Genomic DNA, 23,834 nt, shown 5'->3' on the forward strand with positions numbered 1-23,834 from the left:
ACTCTAAGCTCATACCAATGACAAACTTAGTTGGTCTCTAAGGTGCTACTGGAAGGAATTTATTATTATTATTATTTGTTTCGACTACATCAGACCAACACGGCTACCTACCTGTAACTCTTAAAGACCTAACAGTTTAACTACTAAAGTTTCCTAGTATTTGCTTGGGCAGATTTTTTTTGCCAAGTTATTAGGCCCTCCCTGCTATGGTGAATGAAGGCTTTTAAGTTTTTCTGTTGTCTATGATGATCAGCTCAAATTGAAAAGGTGTGAAGATAGAGGAAGCCAGGCACTCTGTAGACAGGAGAATTCTTGTTCAGTTACCTATGCTAATTGATGCCCGATATTTCAGCTTAAAAACAAGGCTAGGAGAGTATAGGGTGGAGCTTGTACCTTTTCTCTTTGATGAGGTTTATATAAGCAGAATGGTAAAAGTTCTGTATAAGGTTATCTGCATTTCTATGAAATCTAAATTTCATCTGGCTGAAGAAGAGCCTTTGTTAAACAAATGCCCATTATGTTTCTCAAAGTTGAACCTATGCATGTTTACGCAGAAGCAGGCACCACTGAGTTCTGCGGATCTTATTCCCAGGTAAATTTACAAAGGATTGCGCTCTTAGAATCACAGTATTGTGTTAACAGCAACAGTTGGACGACAGGTAGTATTTTGTACCTGGAATATAGCAGATTTCTCACATCTGTCTACACAGACACCCCTTTTGAATGGAGACCTTAATTCAGTGTTTGAACTTTCGGTAAGTAAGCTTCATATGCCATTAGGTACCATGATACCATGATACCATCATTGGTCAGATCATTTAACATAGATAGAGGGTAATGAAGGAGGAAACGCATTGCAATTTTGAACCAATCTTTATAATTTATAATTTATAATTTATTGGTGTAATCATGGTGGGACTGGGCTTTGCAGCAAAAAATTCAAAACCTAGCCCAGCCATTCATTATAGGCAGAACCCTGCTTCCAATATGAAATGATGCTGGATATTTGAAGGTGTTGGAAGTCCCTGACAGTGGTTTTGTATGTAATCATCATGCAAAATAAAAGCAAGCATGATTTGAGAAAGGTCTGCTGTCCTCAGCTACAACATTCTTTCTTGGATACGTGTCTTTAAAGTGGAGCCTTGGATGCCAATTTACACACTAAAATCAAATTTGCTCACATGCAGTGAGCATACACTGGCTATCTGAAATATTCCTTTAACAGGCATTATTGTTATCTGGCTATCATTCGCCGCTGACATGTTTAGACAGAGGATCTTTAACTTACAGTGCTGGCTTCCTGTTTTCGCCCAGATCCAGCACAAGCCTGCCCTTGCCTTCAAATATCTCCATGGCCTTGCTCTCCTCCTTTGGCTCTCTGTTTTTGTATCTCTATTCATCCCTGTCTGTGACCTTCACTTCCCTCCTTCTCGGGTCGGCTGTTCCAAAGGTATCCTCGTCCCTCAAAAGGCATTACTTCTTCTCCTTTGCCACCCTGTGTGTTTGGAACCACCTCGCAGACCTTCTGCATGATGACTCCATCTCTCTTCAAATCTCTTTGGCTTGGCACAACTCCCTAGTTCTCATGCTAGCTACTGTAGTCCAGCTAAACTTAAATGCACCTGACTGAAGCAACTGCATTCTGCTTCCTTGTTTAGCATGTCTCCATTTGCCTATCCTTCCCTTTTTGTTTCCCTGTTTCAATTTTTTAAAATAAGTTTTTTATTAGTTTTCATGGTACAGAAGATAACTTTTGAGAAAACAATTGTTACAACAGTAAGCAAGACATAACTTGTCCTGAAAAATTGCAGGTTTTATTTTGAATCAAGCCGTGTGTTAAACTTTCAGTGAATGTATTACACTTTACTGTGGTAAAATAAAATATGTGCTTGTAGTGTCTTTCCAAAAGTTTAATACTTAGCATGTATTTTTATTATGATCCCAGGTGGATCAGTTGAATTCAAAACAAATTTCAAACATCAGGAATAAAACTGGCTTTTCGGTGCTGGCAAAGGGGGAAAGCAAGATTGATTAAAACTAGTTTTGCATTTTATAATTGGCATATTGTATGGTTATTATTATAGTTGATTAAAACACTGGTTTGCCACTAAATGGGGCTTGTATGCAACTTAGGAGCATAATCAGGACATTTCCTTTTGTATGATACATGCCCCTTGCACTGGCTAGAGGCAAGTGGAAGGGAGGCTGATAGATTTGTCTATCTCTCCTGTACGTATGCAAGAATACCAAACAAAATTATTTACTTTAAGATTAAGGCCAGGGTCAAAAGAACCATGAAATTCTTTCAGGTTATTTTTTTATTGAACTGCAGCCTCCATGCCACATGTCAAACTGAGGAAAGTTTCAAAAGTACTTGGGTATGATATCCATGTGTTTTGTGTATGTGTGATCTGTTTGATGAAAATATTCAGCTGGGGTAGTAAAAGCCTCTTGTCTGAGCCTGTTACTCTTTAGATTCTTGCCTCTGTGCCCAAACTTTCCACAATTTGCCAGTAGAGTAGACCTTTTTTGACATTTGTGATGCTGGACCTAAAGGGTGTATTTTACCCAGTAACATTTAAAAAACAATATTTTTTTATCAATTTCTATAAATATAAAGAAAAACATAAGAACCAAAACAACTTTCGTTGAGTAAAAGCATCAAATTACTTAGGTATTACTTAACACAGCTACTTCAAGGAAAAACATCCGCCATAAAGTTGCATGTATGATAAGCATCTCTATACCTGTTTACATAACTAATAGATGGAAACCAAGTTACATCAAAGTGATCCCGTTTAGACATGCCTCTTATTAACTTGATATTTTGCATAGAGAGACATACTTTAACTCAGTTGGCTTGACTAGAGGGTAATGGACGAAGTTTTAACACATAATTGACACAGACTTTTATCATGTGTTGGATTTAATTGTTGTCTTCTCTGGCTTCTCCTTTCCCACTGGTGGCTGCTATCTTCTGCCTTGCATGTGACTTAGGTCCTTGTTGATATCTTCGTTGTTAAGTGGATATATTTGTTCTTGTGTATTGGCTGTTGTTATTAGTTGTATTAAGCTAAGTCATGGCTCATGGCTCAGTCAGTAGAGCATGAGACTCTTAAGAGTCATGGGTCCAAGCCCCACACTGGACAAAAGATTCCTGCATTGCAGGGGGTTGGACTAGATGGCTCTTGTGGTCCCTTCCTACTCTACAATTCTGATTCTTTGACTCATAAGTCATACTCAGAGTAGACCAGCTGATATCAGTGGACTTAGTCAAACCCATTGATTTTAGCTGGAGTATGACTTAGTTCATTTACATTAAGTTCATTGTTAAATTTAAACTTACAATTAGGAACACTACTAAAAATCGTCACTTGCCAAATAAGCGCTCAAAGAGTGGGGAACCTGTGACCTTCCAGATGTTGTAGGACTGAAACTCCCATCAACCCTAGCCAACAAAAACCTGCAGGATCACAGGCTTCTCATTCCTGATGCATGAGAACCAAATAACTTACAGCTTCTTCTGAACCATTTAACATGTGTATAGAGGGGTTTACACATTTAACATGTGTACAGAGGATGAGATGGTTGGACAGTGTTCTCGAAGCTATGAACATGAGTCTGACCAAACTGCGGGAGGCAGTGCAAGACAGGAGTGCCTGGTGTGCTCTGGTCCATGGGGTCACGAAGAGTCGGACACGACTAAATGACTCAACAACAATAGAGCAAGTTCACACCTGTGTTTGCAGAACAGGGATGGTATGCCGTTTCAGTCCTTGTAATTTGTGGTCCAGTCTTTCTATCTGTTGAAAACCTCTTATCCCAAATAGAAGTGATGAAGTATAATTTGGTGATGAAGTGAAGAAGTGATGCAAACCAGCTATGACCCCTCCTGGACCCAGAGAGCCTTGCCAAAGTGATGCATTCTCCCATGTCCACAAGAGATAAGACTACTGCATTGCATTATGCATGGGGCTGCCCTTCAAGATTCCTTGGAAACTTAATATGTGAGTGTATGTTTAGTGGCCTGTTGCAGAAGGGCACTGCAGAAAATTCATTTGGTGGCTCTTGCCTGGGACTGTTGCTGATCTTGAGCCACATAGATTCCTTAGGAGGGTTCCTGCATGTGATTATTTTACAAGATTATTTAAACCTGTTCCTCTGATCAGTTTGTGTGGTCGGACAGGGACTCTGACCTTTCAGATGCTACACTGACCATTGACCAGAATCAGAAGAATTTTTATTTGCAGCAGCCATAGCAATAAAATAAAATACAATATACTGAAGATAGAGGCAAAAACTTAACTATACAAAATGTATTCTGGTGGTTCACATCAATAATCAAATAATAGATCTTATTCTAATTGCCCCTGCTAATTTTATTTGCAGTTTTTGCTGTCACCTGGTTATTTTGATTGGCTAGAAGAGCATTGGTTGAGCGACCTGGCATGGATAGCAGTAGAGGGGTAATAACCTCAAATCTTTTTAAAGAGTGCAAGCCAGAAGCACATGAGGTTCTGATTCATAGAATCATAGAGTTGGAAGAGACCACAAGGGGCATCCAGTCCAACCCCCTGCCAAGCAGGAAACACCATCAAAGCATTCCTGACAGATGGCTGTCAAGCCTACGCTTAAAGACCTCCAAAGAAGGAGACTCCACCACACTCCTTGGCAGCAAATTCCACTATCGAACAGCTCTTACTGTCAGGAAGTTCTTCCTAATGTTTAAGTGGAATCTTCTTTCTTGTAGCTTGAATCCATTGCTCCGTGTCCGCTTCTCTGGAGCAGCAGAAAACAACGTTTCACCCTCTTCTATATGACATCCTTTTATATATTTGAACATGGCTATCATATCACCCCTTAACCTTCTCTTCTCCAGGCTAAACATATCCAGCTCCCTAAGCCGTTCCTCATAAGGCATCATTTCCAGGCCTTTGACCATTTTGGTTGCGCTCCTGGACACATTCCAGCTTGTCAATATCCTTCTTGAACGGTGGTGCCCAGAACTGGACACAGTATTCTTTATCAGTGACTTGGATGATGGGCTTGAGGGCATCCTGAGCAAGTTTGCAGACGACACCAAATAATTAATATCATTATTACAGTATAATAATAAGCGTTTTTCCAACAATTTTTTTTTAAATCGACCCTCAAGTACAGCTGAAGGCAGTATATTTAATCTTGCATAAGGAAAGCGTGCCTGTATTTTGGAAAAGTTAAATTTTGCAAATAGGGTGCTAACATATCAAAATTGTGGCCAAATTATTCTGTCGCTCAATATCATATAGGTAAAGGGACCCCTGACCATTAGGTCCAGTCGTGACCGACTCTGGGGTTGCGGCACTCACCTCGCATTATTGGCCGAGGGAGCCGGCGTATAGCTTCCAGGTCATGTGGCCAGCATGACAAAGCCGTTTCTGGCGAACTAGAGCAGCACAAGGAAACACCGTTTACCTTCCCGCCGGAGCGGTACCTATTTATCTACAGTGGTGCCTCGCTAGACGAATTTAATTCGTTCCACGGGTCTTTTCTTATAACGAAAAATTCGTCTAGCGAATCCCATAGGAATGCATTGAAAAAAAGTTGAAATTTTTTTGCCCATAGGAACGCATTAATTGAATTTCAATGCATTCCTATGGGAAACCGCGATTCGCTAGACGAATTTTTCGTAAAACAAATTCATCTAGCGAGGCAACCTCCACTAGAAACAACCTTTCGTTAAGCGGAAATTTAGTTAAGCAGGGCATTCGTTAAGCGGGGCACCACTGTACTTTCACTTTGACGTGCTTTTGAACTGCTAGGTTGGCATGAGCTGGGACCGAGCAACAGGAGCTCACCCCATTGTGGGGATTTGAACCGCATACCTTCTGATCAGGTTTAACCCACAGCGCCACCCGCATCCCATCAATATCATATAGGTGCTGTTTAATTAAATTGTTCGCTTTACTGAAGCCCAGTGTTAACTGTTGTGGTGATAAACCAGAAAAGTCAAGCTTTTGGTTGACCATTTTAGTCCAAGCATTCTTATGACAATCTTGCGATACTAAGGGTAGTAGACCGGTGGGGTTTAAATTTAGCCGAAGCAAATAATTAAATGTCCTACCTACACCAAATATGTAATTCAGCAGAGGGGAGATTTGCCTCCAAGTGCAATGAGGCTTTTGGAACACAGGATGGAACAGAAAAAAATTGCTTTAGGTACTTAGACTGAACAGCTTCTGTAAATCCAACGTGAGTACCTGTCTATATCTGAGCCCCATTAATAACTCTGCTAGGGGTTGACCATTGACCATGCTGGCTTGGATTTATGGGAGTAGTCAGGGCTTTTTCAGATTGAACTCGCTGGAACTCAGTTCTGCCATCTCTCAGGTGGGCACCATTGCCATGATAAGACTCCTCATATTAGCCAAACAGCCAAGAAGCAATCTCTGGAGGCATGCAGGCTTCCCCATCCCTGTTGTAGAAGATGCCCTTTGGGTTGCATCATCATTATTCTTTAATTGTATGTTGTTTGTAATCCTTCTCATTAATCCTTGCAACATCACAGTCGTGTGTGTCTCTATTGGCAATAGTCTGGCTGTGTAGAGATCTAGGTAAAGTTTTCCTAAGTTCAAAGTGGACTTGTTTTTAAAAAAAATATTGTTCTTATGTCCTGTTATGGCTTCTTTGCCTATTCTTTTCTATATATTGTTTGCTTTCAAATATCCTCCTTTCTGCTTATTGCAGAGTGTTTGTATAAGCCAGGCATCCCCAAACTTCGGCCCTCCAGATGTTTTGGACTACAATTCCCATCATCCCTGACCACTGGTCCTGTTAGCTAGGGATCATGGGAGTTGTAGGCCAAAACATCTGGAGGGCCGCAGTTTGGGGGTGCCTGGTATAGGCTCTCTCCTCATTGACCTGTTTTTTAAGTAAAATTACAGAGCACTTGTTATATTTTGCACCAATAAAAATATACTTGCCTGCTTTTTTTGCCAATGGAGGCATTCTTATTTCCTCATTCAGTCTGCACTCCTAAGAAATATATTCTTTATAATCATGAGCAACCTGGAACTCGGGTAAAAGAATTATTTCTCTGTAGCCAGCGACTCATAACAGTACAATAGCAAAGAATATTTTGTTTGCAAGCAATCAGTGTGGTTTGCAAGCAGTCAGAAGCTCCTGCACCCAATCAGAAGCCATGCTTTGGTTTTCGAATGTTTTGGAAGTCGAATGGACTTCCGGAACAGATTCTGTTCAACTTCCAAGGTACGACTGTATTTAATTTCAGGATCCTCACCCCCCCCACACACACAATTTTTGCCACAGTTTTAAACTGTGTTTTTAAATCGCTGTAAGCAAACGGGGGTCCTTTTGGTGAAGAAATGGAATTATTATTATGAATAAAAAACAACGATTGTTATCAGAATGATTTGTAGAACATCAAAACCTTAAGCTGACCAGACTTTGTTGGGAAGTTGCATTGTGTTGTGTGTTTTCACATGGCATGTGCTGACTTTACAGTAGAGCAGGAGTTTTCCAAAACCCTGGAATGGAAGCTTCAGTCAGGTGACCTGTTATGTACATAGAATTATAAAGTTGGAAGGGACCACAAGGATCATATAGTCCAACCCTCTGCAACGTGGGGATCTTTCACTCAATGTGTCTCATGCTCTACTGTCTGAGCTATCCCTCTACAGTGTGTCTGTGAAGAACACACAAAATTTTAATTCTATCAAATTCAAATTGCACTGCAATAAAATGCAAGAAAGAAAGAAAAGAAGCGATACAAATACAATTAAAAACAATACGGCATTCAATGCAGCACATTACAGTTGCAGCTGCGGGCAGGAAAACAACAACCATCAAGTGGTCCTCCAATTTTCAAGTGGTCTGTTTGGGAGCCACTGCACTAGAGGGCAATATTTTACTACTAAATGCCTTGTTGTTGGCTTCTTGAAAGTTCAGATCTAACGAATCTTCAGTTTGCAACATTGCTGTTCTCCCCCCCCCTTTAAAACGAACGTGCTCTAGGAAATATGATACAGTACTACCATATTCAGGTTCTCCAAGTCGAGGACCAAATATGTCTTCAGTGCAAGAAAAGGTAATAATGGCTGATCAACAAGAATCAGTTTGTAGGTAGCAAGGATACTACCTGGAGCCCTAGCTGGAACCCAGAAGTCTTAGCTGACTCCTTTTAACACCAGTATTTTTGATACTAAATTCTTTTACCAGTATTTGAAGTTCTCTTGGCCATTCAGCTGAGTAAGCTATTTGCTGTGCTCTTGGCAAGAATGAATGAACTGAAGAAGCCGTGTGTTGGCTTTTACTGGGAGTTGTTCTGTTGTGAGCTCATAAAGACTGCTGCTGCTGTATTTCTTGGGATGGATCTGAATCACAGGCTGTCTGTGAATCCGTTTTAGGGAATTTCCGTAATTATATTTGAATGCTGATTAATGTTTTTGCTTGTTGTTTTATAGCCTATCCTGGGATCATGAATGTGAAAAGGTGCTATAAATATATATTTTAAAAATCTGATCATCATAATCTTTTATATTATTATTTTAAAGAAAAACACACTAAAATTGCCTTCAGTTAAGTGTAGTCATCTTTCTGCCCATGAAAATAGGGACTTGTGGTTATTCTTAACATGGGTTTTCACTGGAAACAGAAGGTCCCCCCCCCAATATATTAACGCAAACTATTTTCTCTTTAGGCACCACCTTCCATGGTCAATAATGAACAACGTCAGCATGCTGAACACATATTCTTATCATTTAGAAAATCAAAATCGCCATTTGCTGTTTGCAAGCATATTTTAGGTAAGTCCTTAGGTAATGTGTGTACTCAGCTGAATATTCAAAGTGTATCACTAAGACAGATTGATTGGCCCATTACATCACTTGCTTCCTGATGGGTTTTGTGTGTTGGTGTGTTTGAGAAATGCTGCTGTCTGCATGCCAGATTGGACCTGGGGTTTTCACACTGTAGTCCTTTGCACACTTAACCAAGGAGTGAGTTGCCCCAGATATCAGTGGGGCTCCTCAGCCCCTGATTGAAAGGTCAGTATTCACAGAAACGGGGGGAATTGAGTTAGGAACCAGCAAGTCCACTCTTTTTCCAGCTGAAACAAGCAGGACACCAATTTATGTAATTCTCTGTAAATCATTGTCACTACCCTGGCACCCTGTGGTGTCATTTTGTTATGAATTAGTTGCTTCTGGTGGTGATGGTTTTGAGTTTTTAAATATGTTTGTCTTGCTTTTTCCCACCAATGGTGCTCAAAGTAGCCTACAGTAATTGGCAGATATTAAAACAAAATGAAACAAAAATTACATTTTAAAAAATTGCTGTTTAATTAAAAGAGCAGCTTACAAACATAAAAGAGCCAAATTGAACAAAAAACTGAGTTACATGGCACCTAAATTACAGTGATGTACGCACCAAGGAGTTTTCTCTCGGGAAGGTATTTCAAAGACATGGTGCCAGTACAGAAAAGGCTCTGGACAGTGTCCAGCAGAGCCATACACAGAGTTGTTGTTGTTGTTTAATAGTTTAGTCGTGTCCGACTCTTTGTGACCCGATGGACCAGAGCACGCCAGGGTCTACAGAGTAGACCCTGCCTTTTGTCTCTAGTTGGCATCCACCTGGCTTGAAAAAGCAAGGGCACCCAAAAATGATGCTCTAAATCAGGCTTCCTCAACCTCGGCCCTCCAGATGTTTTTGATCCCTAGCTAGCAGGACCAGTGGTCAGGGATGATGGGAATTGTAGTCTCAAAACATCTGGAGGGCTGAGGTTGAGGAAGCCTGCTCTAAATCACCTTTCTCTAACCTGGCACCCTCCACGCAGTGCTGGCTGTGTCTGATGGGAGCATCTAGAGGGCATCAGGTAGGGAAGCAAATGAAAAAACAGTATGACCTGCCAGTTGCCACTTAATTCTGATTGGGAAACCCTTTTAACATGCTCGGTTTGTGCTAACTGGCGGGTTTGTGTAACCAGTGCCTTCTAGGTTAGTTCCTGTGGATTGCAAACTTACCATTTTGGATCTCTCCGGCAGAAACTAGTAAAGTGGACTATGTACTTTTTCAAGCTGCCACGGCGATAATGGAAGCAGTTGTGCGAGAATGGATTCTGTTGGAAAAAAGTAGCATCGAGTCCCTACGAACATTCCTTTTAACATACGTCTTACAAAGACCTAAGTAAGTACAATGTATGTTACTGCTAAAAATAAAAACTTTTGTAAGGGTGCCACTTCTAAAAAAATATTGTAAGTGTTCCTGTTCAAAAATATGGAGCCCAGTCAATGAGAAAATGCCTCCTGTTTTCATGGGGAGGAGCATAGTTTAGTGATAAGATCATGTGGTTTGCATGCAGAAAGCTGCGGGTTTCAGGTAGCAGGTGACAGGGAAATCTCCCTGCCAGAGAGCTGTAGAGAGCTGCTCCCAACCATAGTAGACAAGATTTGACTAGATGGACCAATGACTTGAGTCCTGATCTGCATATATGTATAAAACAGTAGCATGCCACTTTCAACAGTCACAGCTTCCCCCAAAGAATCCTGGGAACTGTAGTATTTTAAGCCTCCTGAGAGTTGTTAGGAGACCCCTATTCCCCTCACAAAACTACAGTTCCCAGAGTTCCCTGGGAAGAGGAATTGGCTGTCAAACCACGTCTATTATCTGCAGGGTTTTCTGCTTTGCCAGCGCATTCCCCACAGGAAGCACGCTGCCAAAACGGAGCACAGCAGGTTTGAACTCCGCGCTGCTTCCAATCAGCTGACATTGCCCAGCCGTTTAGAGCATGACGCTGATAATTCCAGGCTTGCAGGTTCGATCCCTGTACGGGACAGCTGCATATTCCTGCTATTTCAAGGGTTGGACTAGATGGTCCTCAGGTTCCCTTCCAGCTTTACAATTCTATGAGATTGTAAAATCACTGGAATTCTATTCAGTCAGATGGATGCTGTCTGTGCTACTTGTATTAACCACGGGGAATTATATACCATAGGGGCTAAAGAAGTTTGCATTAACTTAAAAGAAACATCTCTCAGAGATTGCAGCTAATGTTCTAGATAACGTGCAACAATTAATGCACAAGAGAACCAGGCGCAAAGCAGCAGCAGGCCAAACAATTCAGTTCCAGGGGTGGGGGTGGGAGAACCTTTGGTCCACTTGATGTTACTGAACAATGGCCAAGGATGATGTTCAGCAACATCTAGAGCAGTGTTTCCCAACCTTGTGCCTCCAGCTGTTTTCGGACTACAATTCCCATCATTCCTGACCACTGGTCTTGCTAGCTAGGGATGATGGGAATTGTAGTCTCAAAACATCTGGAGGCACAAGGTTGGGAAACACTGATCTAGAGGACCAAAGGTTCCTATTCCTGCTCTATTCCAAAAGCAGTACAGCTAAGGATTTTACTTAAAAGTCTTAGAATGGTTGCCTTGATTTTGAATATTAATTTTTTGAAAATTTTATTTGCAGCCTCCAGAAGTATGTGCGGGAGCAGATATTGTTAGCCGTAGCGGTAATAGTGAAACGAGGGTCCTTAGACAAATCAATTGAATGCAAGAGTATTTTTCATGAAGTCAGCCAGTTGATAAGCAGCGGCAACCCCACAGTGGTAAGTTCCTGCGTTTTAAAATGTATTTCAACCCATCTTCACAAACCTTTCCTCACAAACTCAAGACACTTAAAAACTGAATCCGGTGAGTTGCACTGAGGCCTGGTCTACCCATGCAGCAGACTGTGGTTGCAGAAGTACACTAGGTCTCTTCAGTCTGCATCTGAGAAATCATATACTTATGATTTTCCTGCAAGTAGAAAGTTAGCACAGCAGAGAGTGGAGTGGGATGGAATATCATTTTTTTCTGATATTCTGGAGCTTTACTTGGTAAGGATTGCTAAAACCTGTAGTTTGCAGACTTACAGCCCACTTGACCACTTCATCCTGCTGCATCTGTAGGCCATGCCGAAGTGTTGCTTGAGTAGAAGTTTGTCATTAAGTGGGAAAAATGAACTAGCAATTGTGAAATTGTATGGTAATAAGTTAAATCCCAGTACTCTACCACGAAGTGAGATCATTATGCTTTGATTTAAATTTGACACTTAAATACAACACAAGTGATATGTTATTCTCCCAGTGATTTATTGTAGAGCTCTCATTCAAATTATTAATGTGACAACTTCATTTGAATGTTAACACTGAAGCACTGAACTTGTTTGAAGGGCCACAACAGTTTGATATCAAAGTGGATTTTCCATTGGCAAGCATTGCTTCCCTTGCACTCAGTTCAATTTGCATCTGTCCCTTGCTGTGTCCTGTCTATGATTCAGCTGTTGGAATTGTCTGAGGAAAGACCTTTTCCATTCCCCAGGGAAGTGGTGTGGTTGGGCCGAAGGGGTGTGTGTGTGCCGGCACAGAACTGAAAATGGCAATACAAAATTTACTCGTGTTACATTCTTAGAATCCAATGAGGAAATACCCTCCACACTCTCTGAAGCTCTAAATAGATTTCCAGTACCTTATTTCCACTTGTGTGCCTTTAGAGTTCAATTCCACACACTAAGCCAGAAGATAAGGTTTAAAAAGTTCCGTTGTGGAAATAAGCCATCTAGATTTCAAACTGAAACCTTTCATAGTTAAAGCCAAATAAGTTGAAATGCTTATCTGCTACTAATGCTTGTCCAAAGATAAGATTTGTATGTTTGTTTTCCCCAGATGAAATCTGTGCTACAGGTTCTGCGAGCCGACTAACAAAAAATACTGAAGGGGGTGTAGTGAGAATAATGCAGCTCCTATTGCAGTGCTGCAAAAAAGCCCAAATATGTATAAAACCCAAATCATTGCCTGAAGAGGTGTGTGTGTGTGTGTGTGTATGTGTATGTGTACACATGTACAGTCATGCTTTGGATCCCGAATAGCTTCCGTTGCTTCCGATTGGCTTCCTGCAGCCAATCGGAAGCCGAGCTTTGGTTTCCGAACGTTTTGGAAGTCGAACGGACTTCCGAAACGGATTCCGTTCGACTATATAGGAACTGCTGGCTTTTGCATAGTTGGAATGTAGCCCACTATACAAAGGGACTCTGGCTCTCCCCACTTTCCCTCTGGCCCTGACCACTGCTGGCATGTGGCCCTTAGAATGTTGTACACAGTAGAATAAGGCCCTTGGACTGAGAAGGGTTCCCCATCCTTGTTTTCGGGAGAGAAGCTATGCGGGAAGCCATTAGACCAGCGTGGGAGCAATTGGGGTAACAACTGAAGAGGCCCCAGATTTGCATCACGCAATAACAGCCAGATCAAAGAGCACTCTTGAGTTTTTCCAAAGAACCCAACAAAGTCCTGCGTGTGATATAGAGCAGTGCTGGATCAGCTCTTTTTTTTCAGGAGCAATTCTTGGGGACAGATCTTCTCCGGATCATTGCTCAGGGGTTGGAAGTGTGTATCTTGCCACACAAATTGAACCACTTGTGAATTAGTCTCCACAATTACTTGAGTTTTATCAAACACAAAATGTTTCTCACTTTTACAGAGTGAGTGCACGGTACTTAAGTGTACCATTCTATGCAAACACGTGCATTTTTAATTACACGGATCTTGCGTACCAAATTGGAAAGAGGTGCAATATTGCATGTGTTGATTATTTCTGCTTTATAGCTGGAAAACATTTTTCTATTCCTTACAAGTAAAATTGGGCAATTTTTTTTCCGAGCCCTTAAAAGGCACCACATAGAATTGATTCAGGGGCCTAATCCTACTCATTGACCATCATTGATGAAGAGGTTTACACATTTCTGGTTATTCAAAAAAACCCTTGACGAACTGCAAAATACATCTTATACAAAGGTGTCTAAAACACCATTCACTTGTTCTCTGAGTTGAGGAGGGTGGACCAAACTGCTTATATAACTAGAAACACCCATCATGGAAGTTTCTACCTCTTGTAATCTGTTGCACTATAGCCTGCTTCAGTCTCTGATGGACAGAGCTTCTGCTAAAAAGCCAGTGACTAATTTTAGTCAGCTTAATTCATGCTTTCCATCACTGATTCCAAGATGCTGAGGAAATGTATGTGGGAGAGACTCCTCTTAACCACAGATGCCTGCAGTTCCTTGGCCTTGGCCCTTGGTACTCTTTCTGCTTTTGCTATTTGAAGGATTCCCCTTTCTGAGACCTAAAGTGCAAATGCATCATACTCTCGTGTGTGTGTGTGCGTGTGTGTGTGCGTGCGTGCGCTTGCTTCTAGCTGCCTGGGGAGCTGCCTCATATTAATACATAAAAATAGTCTGTTCAATATGTCAAACACTGCTTCTAATGTGTTGAGTGAGCTGTGTACTCCTGGAAAGTTTCAAAGCAGAGGAGGAGGGTAAAGGTGTTCATGATGGGCTGTGGAAAACTTTGGAACTGGTTGAAATCAGCATTTCAGTAAAGGATTGCTATAAACTGGAACTAAAAATTTATTCCCCTACTGCATAAAATGTGTTCTAAGGAAGCAATTAAAAAAAAACAATTTGTAATTGAACAAAATCTCATCCCAGTTTTGTTTTTTTAAAAAATTGAATTTATTTTAAGTACAATCATGAAGCAAAAATTTCAGTGAAAATTTGTGAGCCAGCTGTTACATTTTGTGTCCTATGGGGTGCCTTATTAATAGCATGAGAGATATCAGCTTCATTCAGCTATAGCACCAACCTGTGGTTTGCTGCTACACGAACCAGCCTAATGTTCCTTCCCCCCCCCCTTGCACTTTGCAGATCAAGTTGCTACTTTTATTGTTGCATTTTGAACATTAAACTATGGTTTGTTCCTGCCCTCCAAACCAGGATCGCACCCCACTGTTTGAAGCTGGTTAGTGTTCTGCTTTGGAACGGTAGCACTACCATAGTACCAGTATGTCCATTTGGACGCAATGTTTTGTGGAAATGTGCAAAGGAAGTTACTTGTGGGATCTGAACTTGCATAGAGCAAGTTCAGATTTTGGAAATTTAAAAGCTTAAAAACCCTAACCTACTAGCAAATGTATAGAGGGGTAACTCTTTGAAGTGGAACAAGAGGATCTGAGAACATGCAAGCAAGCTGCTTCTTTATGTACAGTGGTACCTCGGTTTATGAACACAATTGGTTCCGGAAGTCTGTTCATAAACTGAAGCGTTCATAAACTGAAGTGAACTTTCCCATTGAAAATAATGGAAAGTGGATTAATCTGTTCCAGACGGGTCCGCGGAGTACTCAACCTGAAGCGTACTTAATCCGAAGCATGGGTGTAATTGGTTCCGGAAGTCTGTTCATAAACTGAAGCGTTCATAAACTGAAGTGAACTTTCCCATTGAAAATAATGGAAAGTGGATTAATCTGTTCCAGACGGGTCCGCGGAGTACTCAACCTGAAGCGTACTTAATCCGAAGCATGGGTGTAATTGGTTCCGGAAGTCTGCTCATAAACTGAAGCGAACTTTCCCATTGAAAGTAATGGAAAGTGAATTAATCCGTTCCAGATGGGTCCACGGCGTTCGTAAACCGAAAATTCGTAAACTGAGGTGTTCATAAACCGAGGTTCCACTGTATTGAGAACCAGACCAAACAGTTTCAGAGGAAAATTGCAGCAGCATCACCACGCAAAACTATCTCATTTGTTATAGACAGAATAAAGTGGAATGGATGACAGTTAGAAATCGTGCCATTAGGAATATATTGTTCCCGTCACTGAAGCAGGCAAGAAGGCAGGCTCTCACTCGGGGCAATTTTGTCCATGACGTGCCTTGTAAATTTGTAAAACAGGCTGCACAGTGAATGCTGGCAAACACTTCTCGATTCCAGCGCTGCTAACTTTAACAGAGGTTGACATCAAAACGTGGTAGCAGCCACTGATAGAAAGGGCATCACATTGTAGTCTTGAATATAGTTCAGTACACATAGGACAGTTCGGCCATATTGGAACTGATAAGCCCCCCCTCCCCCCCCGATAAAAGTTCTGCTATGAAGCAATGGAACCCCTAAGGCTTTGTACCGAAAAAAAGCAGAAGTGGATTCTTGAAACATTTTATTTATTGTGTTTATACATGACCTTGTTGCCAAGTCACCCAAGATGGTTTACAATCTTAAAATATCAAAGCACATGATACAGAACGGTAGAGCAGAGTCCTTCCAGGCTGACTGATGGTCCTTTGGGGACCAGTCTCCCTGGTCTGGGCCTTCCTCACATCTGCCTTCCTTTGGGGCACACAGATCTGAAGTAGCAAGAGGGTGAAGGGGCTCAAGTGACCTGATAGTTGCTTAAGGAGCAGTGGTATGCGGCCCATAGCAGCCTGGGCTGCTTCTCTTCTTCCTTCCCTCAGGGCACACAGATCTTAAGTTTTATGATCTAGAAAGGTCCTGTCCCTTCACTCCAGTTGTAAAAGATGCCAGGGAAAAACATTCCTCTTCAACCAGGCCTTTGCTGTTTTATGTCCTTTTAAACGTACGTGGGGTGTGAGTGTGTTATTTTTAAATCATCGTATTTTTCGCTCCATAGGGCGCACCTGACCATAAGGCGCACCTAGTTTTTAGAGGAGGAAAACGAATTTTTTTTTTTGCTTTCTTGAATTGTCCTAGGCATAGCAGCCAACTCTTAGAGGCCTAGGTGCCTTTGCCCGCCCCCACCCCAATATTTGAGGAAGCTTATTTTGCAAAGGGGGAAAGCTCCATTTTTTAAAGGATCAGCTCAAAGTTGTGCATCTTTTTTTGCAAATGGGAAAAGCCCCGTTTTTTGTGGGGGGGGGGTCAGCTCAGAGTTGTGCATCTTTTTTGCAACGGGGGAAAGCTCCATTTTTTAGGATCAGCTCAAAGTTGCTGAGTTTCCTTGCAAAGGAAAAAAATCCTGTTTTTACGGGGTTCAACTCACAGTTCTGCAGCTGTTCTAGGAAAGGGACCAATTTCTACAGTTTCCAGACAGATAATCTAATCAGCCAGTCACATGTCTCCCTCTGACAACAATTGAAGCCTAGGCAAGGGGCTGGGAGGGGCCGTGAAGGGAGCTAGCTCTCTTATCTCCCTCTCCGATCTCTTGCAATCAGCTGCTGAGCGGGTTCCTTTCTCTTTCCCTCTTGTTAGCCTTTAGCTCTTTCTTTAAAAAAGAAAAAAGAGCAGGATCTGCCTTTAACCCCTGGGCAATTCGGCTCCGGGGACCATGCATTCACTCCATAAGACGCACAGACATTCCCTCTTACTTTTTAGGAGGAAAAAAGTGCGTCTTATGGAACAAAAAATACGGTATTATTATGCTACACATTTTTGTGAGGGGTCTTTTGGGTGCATGTTTTTATGTTGTAAACCACCCTGTAATCTTCAGACAATGGGCGGTATATAAATTTAGTAAATGAAAACGTAAAATAAAATAACCTGTGTTTTATAAATCGGAGCTGGAAATAGTGCAACAGCAAACGAGAGCCCAAGGGGCTGCTTCTCTATGGCCCAGATTAGTAATGTTGGTGCTTTCCACCCACAACTTGCAAGGGGAAAGCAAGGGGAAGCAAAATTGCATACCCCACAGACGGATGGCGCAAGGAAACCTCATGTGTTAAAGCAGGTAATTTAGTAGAAAGATAAATAAACAAGGCATGGTTCAGTAAGAAACCTATATAAATACAAATACGTGTAAACTGTATAAAAATATATAACCCAATGCAATTTCAAGAAGTGTTGCCAAATTTAGCCGTCTTCAGGCATCTGTGCTCCTGTTACTATTGTAATAGTGTTTTGAAGAAAAATGAAAATACATCAATAATAAATAAATAAAATAAATAAAATAAATAAATAATTTATTTATACCCCACCTATCTGGCTGGGTTTCCCCAGCCACTCTGGGCGGCTTCCAACAGAAAAATAAAATACAGTAATCTATTAAACATTAAAAGCCTCCCTAAACAGGGCTGCCTTCATATGTCATCTAAAAGTCTGGTAGTTGCTTTTCTCTTTGACATCTGATGGGAGGGCGTTCCACTCTGCCTGGTTCCCTGCAACTTGGCTTCTCGCAACGAGGGAATCACCAGAAGGCCCTCGGTGCTGGACCTCAGTGTCCGGGCAGAATGATGGGGTGGAAACACTCCTTCAGGTATACTGGACCGAGGCCATTTAGGACTTTAAACGTCAGCACCAACACTTTGAATTGTGCTCAGAAACGTACTGGGAGCCAATGTAGATCTTTCAAGACCAGTGTTATGTAGTCTCGGCGGCCGCTCCCAGTCACCAGTCTAGCTGCTGCATTCTGTATTAGTTGTAGTTTCCGGGTCACCTTCAAAGGTAGACCCACTTAGAGCCCATTGCAGTAGTCCAAGCGAGAGACAAGTAAAGCATGCACCACTCTGGCAAGACAGTCCACAGGCAGGTAGCAGGTAGCCTGCGTACCAGATAGAGCTGATAAACAGCTGCCCTGGACACAGAATTGACCTGCGCCTCCATGGACAGCTGTGAGTCCAAAATAACTCCCAGGCTGTGCACCTGGTCCTTCAGGCGCACACCCCATTCAGGACCAGGGAGTCTTCCACACCTGCCCGCCTCCTCTCCCCCACAAACAGTACTTCTGTCTTGTCAGGATTCAACCTCAATCTGTTAGCCACCATCCATCCTCCAACCGCCTCCAGGCACTCACACAGGACCTTCACCGCCTTCACTGGTTCTGATTTGAAGGAGAGGTAGAGCTGGGTATCATCCGCATACTGATGACCCCCAAACCCCCTGATGATCTCTCCCAGCGGCTGCTTATCAAGACAAGATAAATGCAGAAATCTGTCAATGGACCAGTTTTGTGTAATTAGGTCCTTAGGCGAGGGAAGCTGGTGAGCTGGTGGGTGCTGATTGATAGGCCAGTGTACTGTAGCAACTAGAGTACTGTACTGGGCTAGGGCCTAGGAGACGAGATTGAAATCCCCACTCAGCCATGAAGCTAAGTGGATGACCCTGGGCCAGCCAGCACTTCTTAGCTCCTCCTCGAACGGAAAGTGAGATATCAATGTAGTAATAAATACTAGAAAAAGAAAATAAAGGTGAATGCTTTGTTGCTATGTTACACTAACCTATATAAAGCCACAAATGTTTATAGTGGGGTTTTTTTCTTTGCTAGCCTGATTAACTGTCTATGGCAGGCACCCCCAAACTGCGGCCCTCCAGATGTTTTGGCCTACAACTCCCATGATCCCTAGCTAACAGGACCAGTGGTCAGGGATGATGGGAATTGTAGTCCCAAACTGGAGGGCCGAAGTTTGGGGGTGCCTGGTCTATGGTTACCACTTTTATTCATTTCCATTCACGACTAGTGTAATATAGTGGAAATAAATAAAAAGCTATGGCCTTAAAATAAGAACATCAGCAGTAAAAACAGTTTCATATGTAAGAATCATTCTAAATTCAGTAAGGATGCGGACTGGAATTATTTGGGCAATGATATCTGAGCACCCTAAACTGAGAAATGGTTGTCTAGACATGATGCCCGTTACTGAAAGGGGAGAAGCATCTTCGGTTAGCCAGTTACCTCTTGTTTTCAACATACACCCTAGTTTATGAACCTGATTTTGTGTGTTGATTCTTTGTTTGGTCTATTGTTAACTACTTGTTGACACACTAACTCAAACTCTTAACTAATGTTTTTTTTAAAAAAAATTATCACTGAATGCATAATTCAGCTGTAATGAAATGCAATTTGAGTCACATTTACACAGTGTGCAGGATTTCTTGGGGAGATGCTTCTTTTCTGAAAAGCACCCATGCAACACCCAGCTAGTAAAGAGAGCGTTGGCTCCAGCTTCGTCAAAGTGTGTGAGGGTTCTCACTGACTTGAGTAGCAGCTGGATTTAACCCCAGAACATCTAAACAGTACATATGATTCAGGATTGACTGAAAAAGGGAATCTATATTTACCACTTTTTCATCTGAAGAAGGTTGCATAAGGACAAGGACTTAAAGCAAAAAGCTACTTGTTGAAGTTGCTGTTCTAGGAAACGGTTTGCTTCCAGAACGCCCATGTTACTTCCAGAGCTTCCTTGTTTCACCGTGTCTGCTTCCTCCCGTTGTATTAGTTGCAAGTAATTCTTGAGTGGCATTATCAAATACTTCCTGCGTTCTTAGACATCACTTAACAATGACAATATGGATTTCACAGAAGCATTTCAGAAGAACAGCCACCCTATAAATCATCTCGGCGGTGTCTGAAAATGATTTAAGACGGCAGGATTAGCTTCAGATGCTGCGATAACACAACTGTGAAGCCTCTTGGCCCTCTCTTTGCTTTAGATATAAAGAGGAAAACACACATATACACAGGCATTCTCCAAAGGGATTTTACTGTTTTCTGTTTTGAGAAGCACTAGCAAAAGCAACTGGTCAAAGCAAAGTGATCCTTCTTCGCCTGCTGCTGACTAGGATGCACATGTCTGATGGAGACACAACAGTTTTAGCTGCCGAAATTAATTCTCCGATCAGATTCTGTGTTTTGGACAGGTGTGCTCTCTCCCCTCTATTTTCCTAAACAGTCTTTGAACTCTTATCCCTTTCATCCTCTGTAACCTAACCAGTCTCAAATAAAACGGTGCGCGTATGCCATTGACAGTCCCAGACACAAGTGTGAAATCCCTTCAAACATTCATTCTGGCTTTATCATTCAGTTTAAGTGACATTCTTTTTTGAAGGCACGAGTCACACTTTTGGTAAGAGCACGGCAGCATGCTGAAATAATTCATACTATTTCTCCTATAATAAAAGTGTGTGTGTGTGTATTGCAAAGTAGCATTGCTGAGTTCATTAGATCCTAAATTTAAACAACAATAATAATTGTCTGGGACCACTTTTCTTCCACTGGGTGTCTGATTGCCCAGTTAATCTCTCTTAGCACATTCTCATTGATCTTCTGTTAGAGCAGCTGAAAGTCTCTTTTAAGCATGGCAAACTTTTATAAAGTATATTCCTGGTAGTAAAGCCCAACTGGGGTAAGTGCCAGGCTATTCTAAGAGACAATTCACTCTGCAAACAAGAGAACTATTTTATTTTGTCAGATGGGGTTATTGTTTGGGTATGTAGTTTGTTCATGTGGTGGAACTAATGAAATTTCTGGTGGGTGAGACAAACTAGTTTCATGAGGTGCAATCTTTACTGGTATGAAGCTAATGTACTGTCTCCAGTTACACACTTTAGATCTTTCTTCTTAACCAGGGTTCGAGGTGGATTTGCAAACTTTGGTTAGCAGGCAACTCTAGCCAGTTTTAACCATTGTTTGAGCCAGTGCTGACCAAGCTACACAACATGGTTAAAACAAATCATAGAAGGAAGAGAGAATTTGGGGAGGGAAAGGAGAGAACATGTAAGTTCACAGCACACTGATCTGCTAACCATGGTTAGTAGGTCAGGAATATTACCTCTGCATCGGTCTGTTATAGTCAGGGGTCCCCAGACTTACCGGGCTTCAGGCCGGTGCCCGCCGCGCCGACCGCGCGGCAGGCTGGAGAGCAGGGGAGTGCGCGCGCAGGGGGCCGGAGGGCGGGGGAGTGCACGCCCGTGCACATGCACACACGCACACGGTCGGGAAAAAATCGCCGAAAATCGCTTGTGTGCATGCGTATGGGCCTCCCCCGACCCGGAAGTGCATCGGAAATGACCTCTTCTGGGTTGGGAGAGGCCCATACGCATGCGCACAAAGGATTTTCGGCGATTTTTTGCCGATTTTGAAGATCGCCGCCGCGCCGCGCGCCGGAAGAGCGGGCGGCAGCAGCGGGCGGCGGGGGTCGTCGCGGGCCGGATTGGGAGGCTAATTGGGCCGCATCCGGCCCAGGGGCCGTAGTCTGGGGACCCCTGGTTATAGTGATGTAAAATACTGCTATGGAGACTTAACAAAAATTAAAGGACTGAAATCATCAGGTGTTGTTTGAAGTACAGTATATGAAGATATAAGGAAAGGATAGAGACCTGCTGTCCAGCAGTTAAATTTGTTGAAATTTGTTTTTGTAATGGACTATCAGGAAGCAAGCACACCAGAATTCAGAACAATGTATGAATGGGCCAAAGCCATAACCTGCACGTACTGCAGTAGTAGACAATAAAAAGGATTTTCAGAAAATAACAAAGCTTTTGGCTTGTTTGTTTTGGCTGTGGAGTCCAAACTCAGTATTGTAGCTTTCCACTGAAATGCATATTTTATCTAAAAGTATATTTTCCTCTCTTTTTCTTCTTGGATTGTCTGGGATTTTATATAGCTAAGAAGAATGTTAATTTTGTGTATACTAGCTGAGATAACTAGCTCTCTGTGGGGTCAAGGTACTGACATCAGAGGCATTTCTGAACAAAGATGTCGCAGTTGGTGGGTGGATGGCACTACTGTCAGCTGTTGTGTGACCTCGCATAAATAGTATCATCACGACTTTAATCTTTCGGGTGTTCAGAGGTAGTGTGCATATTTCCGTTTAACCCCTGGACACTTGCCGGCATGCATGACCCTTTAACAATTCCTGTTCCTCTGTCCATCCTTGGCACCTTGGCTCCAAATAGTCTAGGAATAAAGCCAGTAGTTGTAGATATCTATTGTGCACACAACCATTGTGAAGAGCGAAACAATAGAATACGGGACATTTCATGTATGATATAGAGGACCTATAAATCGCTCTCCCTTGCAGAAATAGGTATTGTGACACTTATCGCCAAAAGGCACCATTTGGTATTTGATAGTTCGCCTTAAACGTAAAGCTTGACCCATTTGGAACAAGAGTATACACCTTTAATGGAGTCTGGAAGATCTATGAACTTCAGTGCATCTGGAAATTTTGGTGGTGAACTGAACAAAGTTCACTACTACAGATTTTAGAGGAATTCATTGACACAGGTAGGGTTTTCCTATCCGGGTGCTGGCCTGGTCAAGACCTGTTCAGCTACCAAGATAAAACAGCAACAGACCTTTGTCTGGAAAATGGAAATACTACTAATATGAGCATGCAATATTTAAAGCTTCTAGCTTTTAGAGGGGCTTTGGAACCTTGCAATAAGAACATAAGAAGAGCTCTTCTGGGTGAGACCAAAGGCTCATCCAGTCAAGCATGTGTTTTTTTCACTGTGGCTAACCAGATTCCTGGATGAAGCCCACTATCAGGGCATGAGTGAAGCAGCCCTCCTGTTGCTGCCCCTAGTCTTGGAGTACACACCCACCATGTCTAGTGATAACCTTATGATCTATGAGTTTGTCTAATTCCCTTTTAAAGGTGTCTATATGGGTAACCCCTATATGGGTAGCTCTACGCATTGTGATCGTTCCATCGTGTGCTGTGTGAAAAGGTCTTGTGTTTCCTGAATTTTCCGCCACTCCGCTTCATTAAAGTTCTAGCCTTTTGAGAGAGAGAAACTTCTCTCTATCCACATTCTCATGTGTAATTTATATGTCCAACTTGTAACTCCCCCCCCCCCCCCGCAAAAAAAACCTTTTAAACCCCAGGTGTTGTAACCTGGCAAGATTATGACTGATCCACGACAGTATGTAGCTCTTTTGAGTATAGAAGTATCTGAAATGTTCTATAAAGCCAGATTCTGCATATTTACAGTGGTGCCTCGCTAGACGAATTTAATTCATTCCATGGGTCAATTCTTATAATGAAAAATTCGTCTAGCGAATCCCATAGGAATGCATTGAAATTTTTTTTTTAAAAAAAATGCCCATAGGAACGCATTAATTGAATTTCAATGCATTCCTATGGGAAACCGCGATTCGCTAGACGAATTTTTCGTAAAACGAATTCGTCTAGCGAGGCAACCTCCGCTCGAAAAATCCTTTCGTTAAGCGAAAAATTTGTCTTACAGGGCGTTCGTCTAGCGAGGCACCACTGTATTGATTTAGGAATCTCAGCTGT

The 23,834-nt window shown here is 42.1% G+C and overlaps 1 protein-coding gene across 3 annotated transcripts in view; it reads left to right on the top strand.

Annotated features, from left to right (window-relative positions):
* Window positions 1-23,834, top strand: part of XPO4 (exportin 4) — a 65,265-nt gene that overhangs the window by 7,694 nt on the left and 33,737 nt on the right. The window contains exons 1-4 of one of the 3 annotated variants that reach the window (XM_088668287.1): window positions 3,897-4,007; window positions 8,699-8,804; window positions 10,041-10,182; window positions 11,467-11,605. In XM_088668287.1, coding sequence (XP_088524413.1) covers window positions 8,711-8,804; window positions 10,041-10,182; window positions 11,467-11,605 — 375 coding nt within the window. In that variant the 5' untranslated portion in view covers window positions 3,897-4,007; window positions 8,699-8,710. Of the gene's footprint in view, window positions 1-3,896; window positions 4,008-8,698; window positions 8,805-9,982; window positions 10,183-11,466; window positions 11,606-23,834 lie in introns of those variants that run through there. The other 2 variants (XM_088668288.1, XM_035115093.3) reach the window with 2 other exon arrangements.

The sequence above is a fragment of the Zootoca vivipara genome, chromosome 4 (assembly GCF_965207765.1).
Source record: "Zootoca vivipara chromosome 4, rZooViv2.hap1.1, whole genome shotgun sequence".
Lineage (NCBI taxonomy): Eukaryota > Metazoa > Chordata > Lepidosauria > Squamata > Lacertidae > Zootoca > Zootoca vivipara.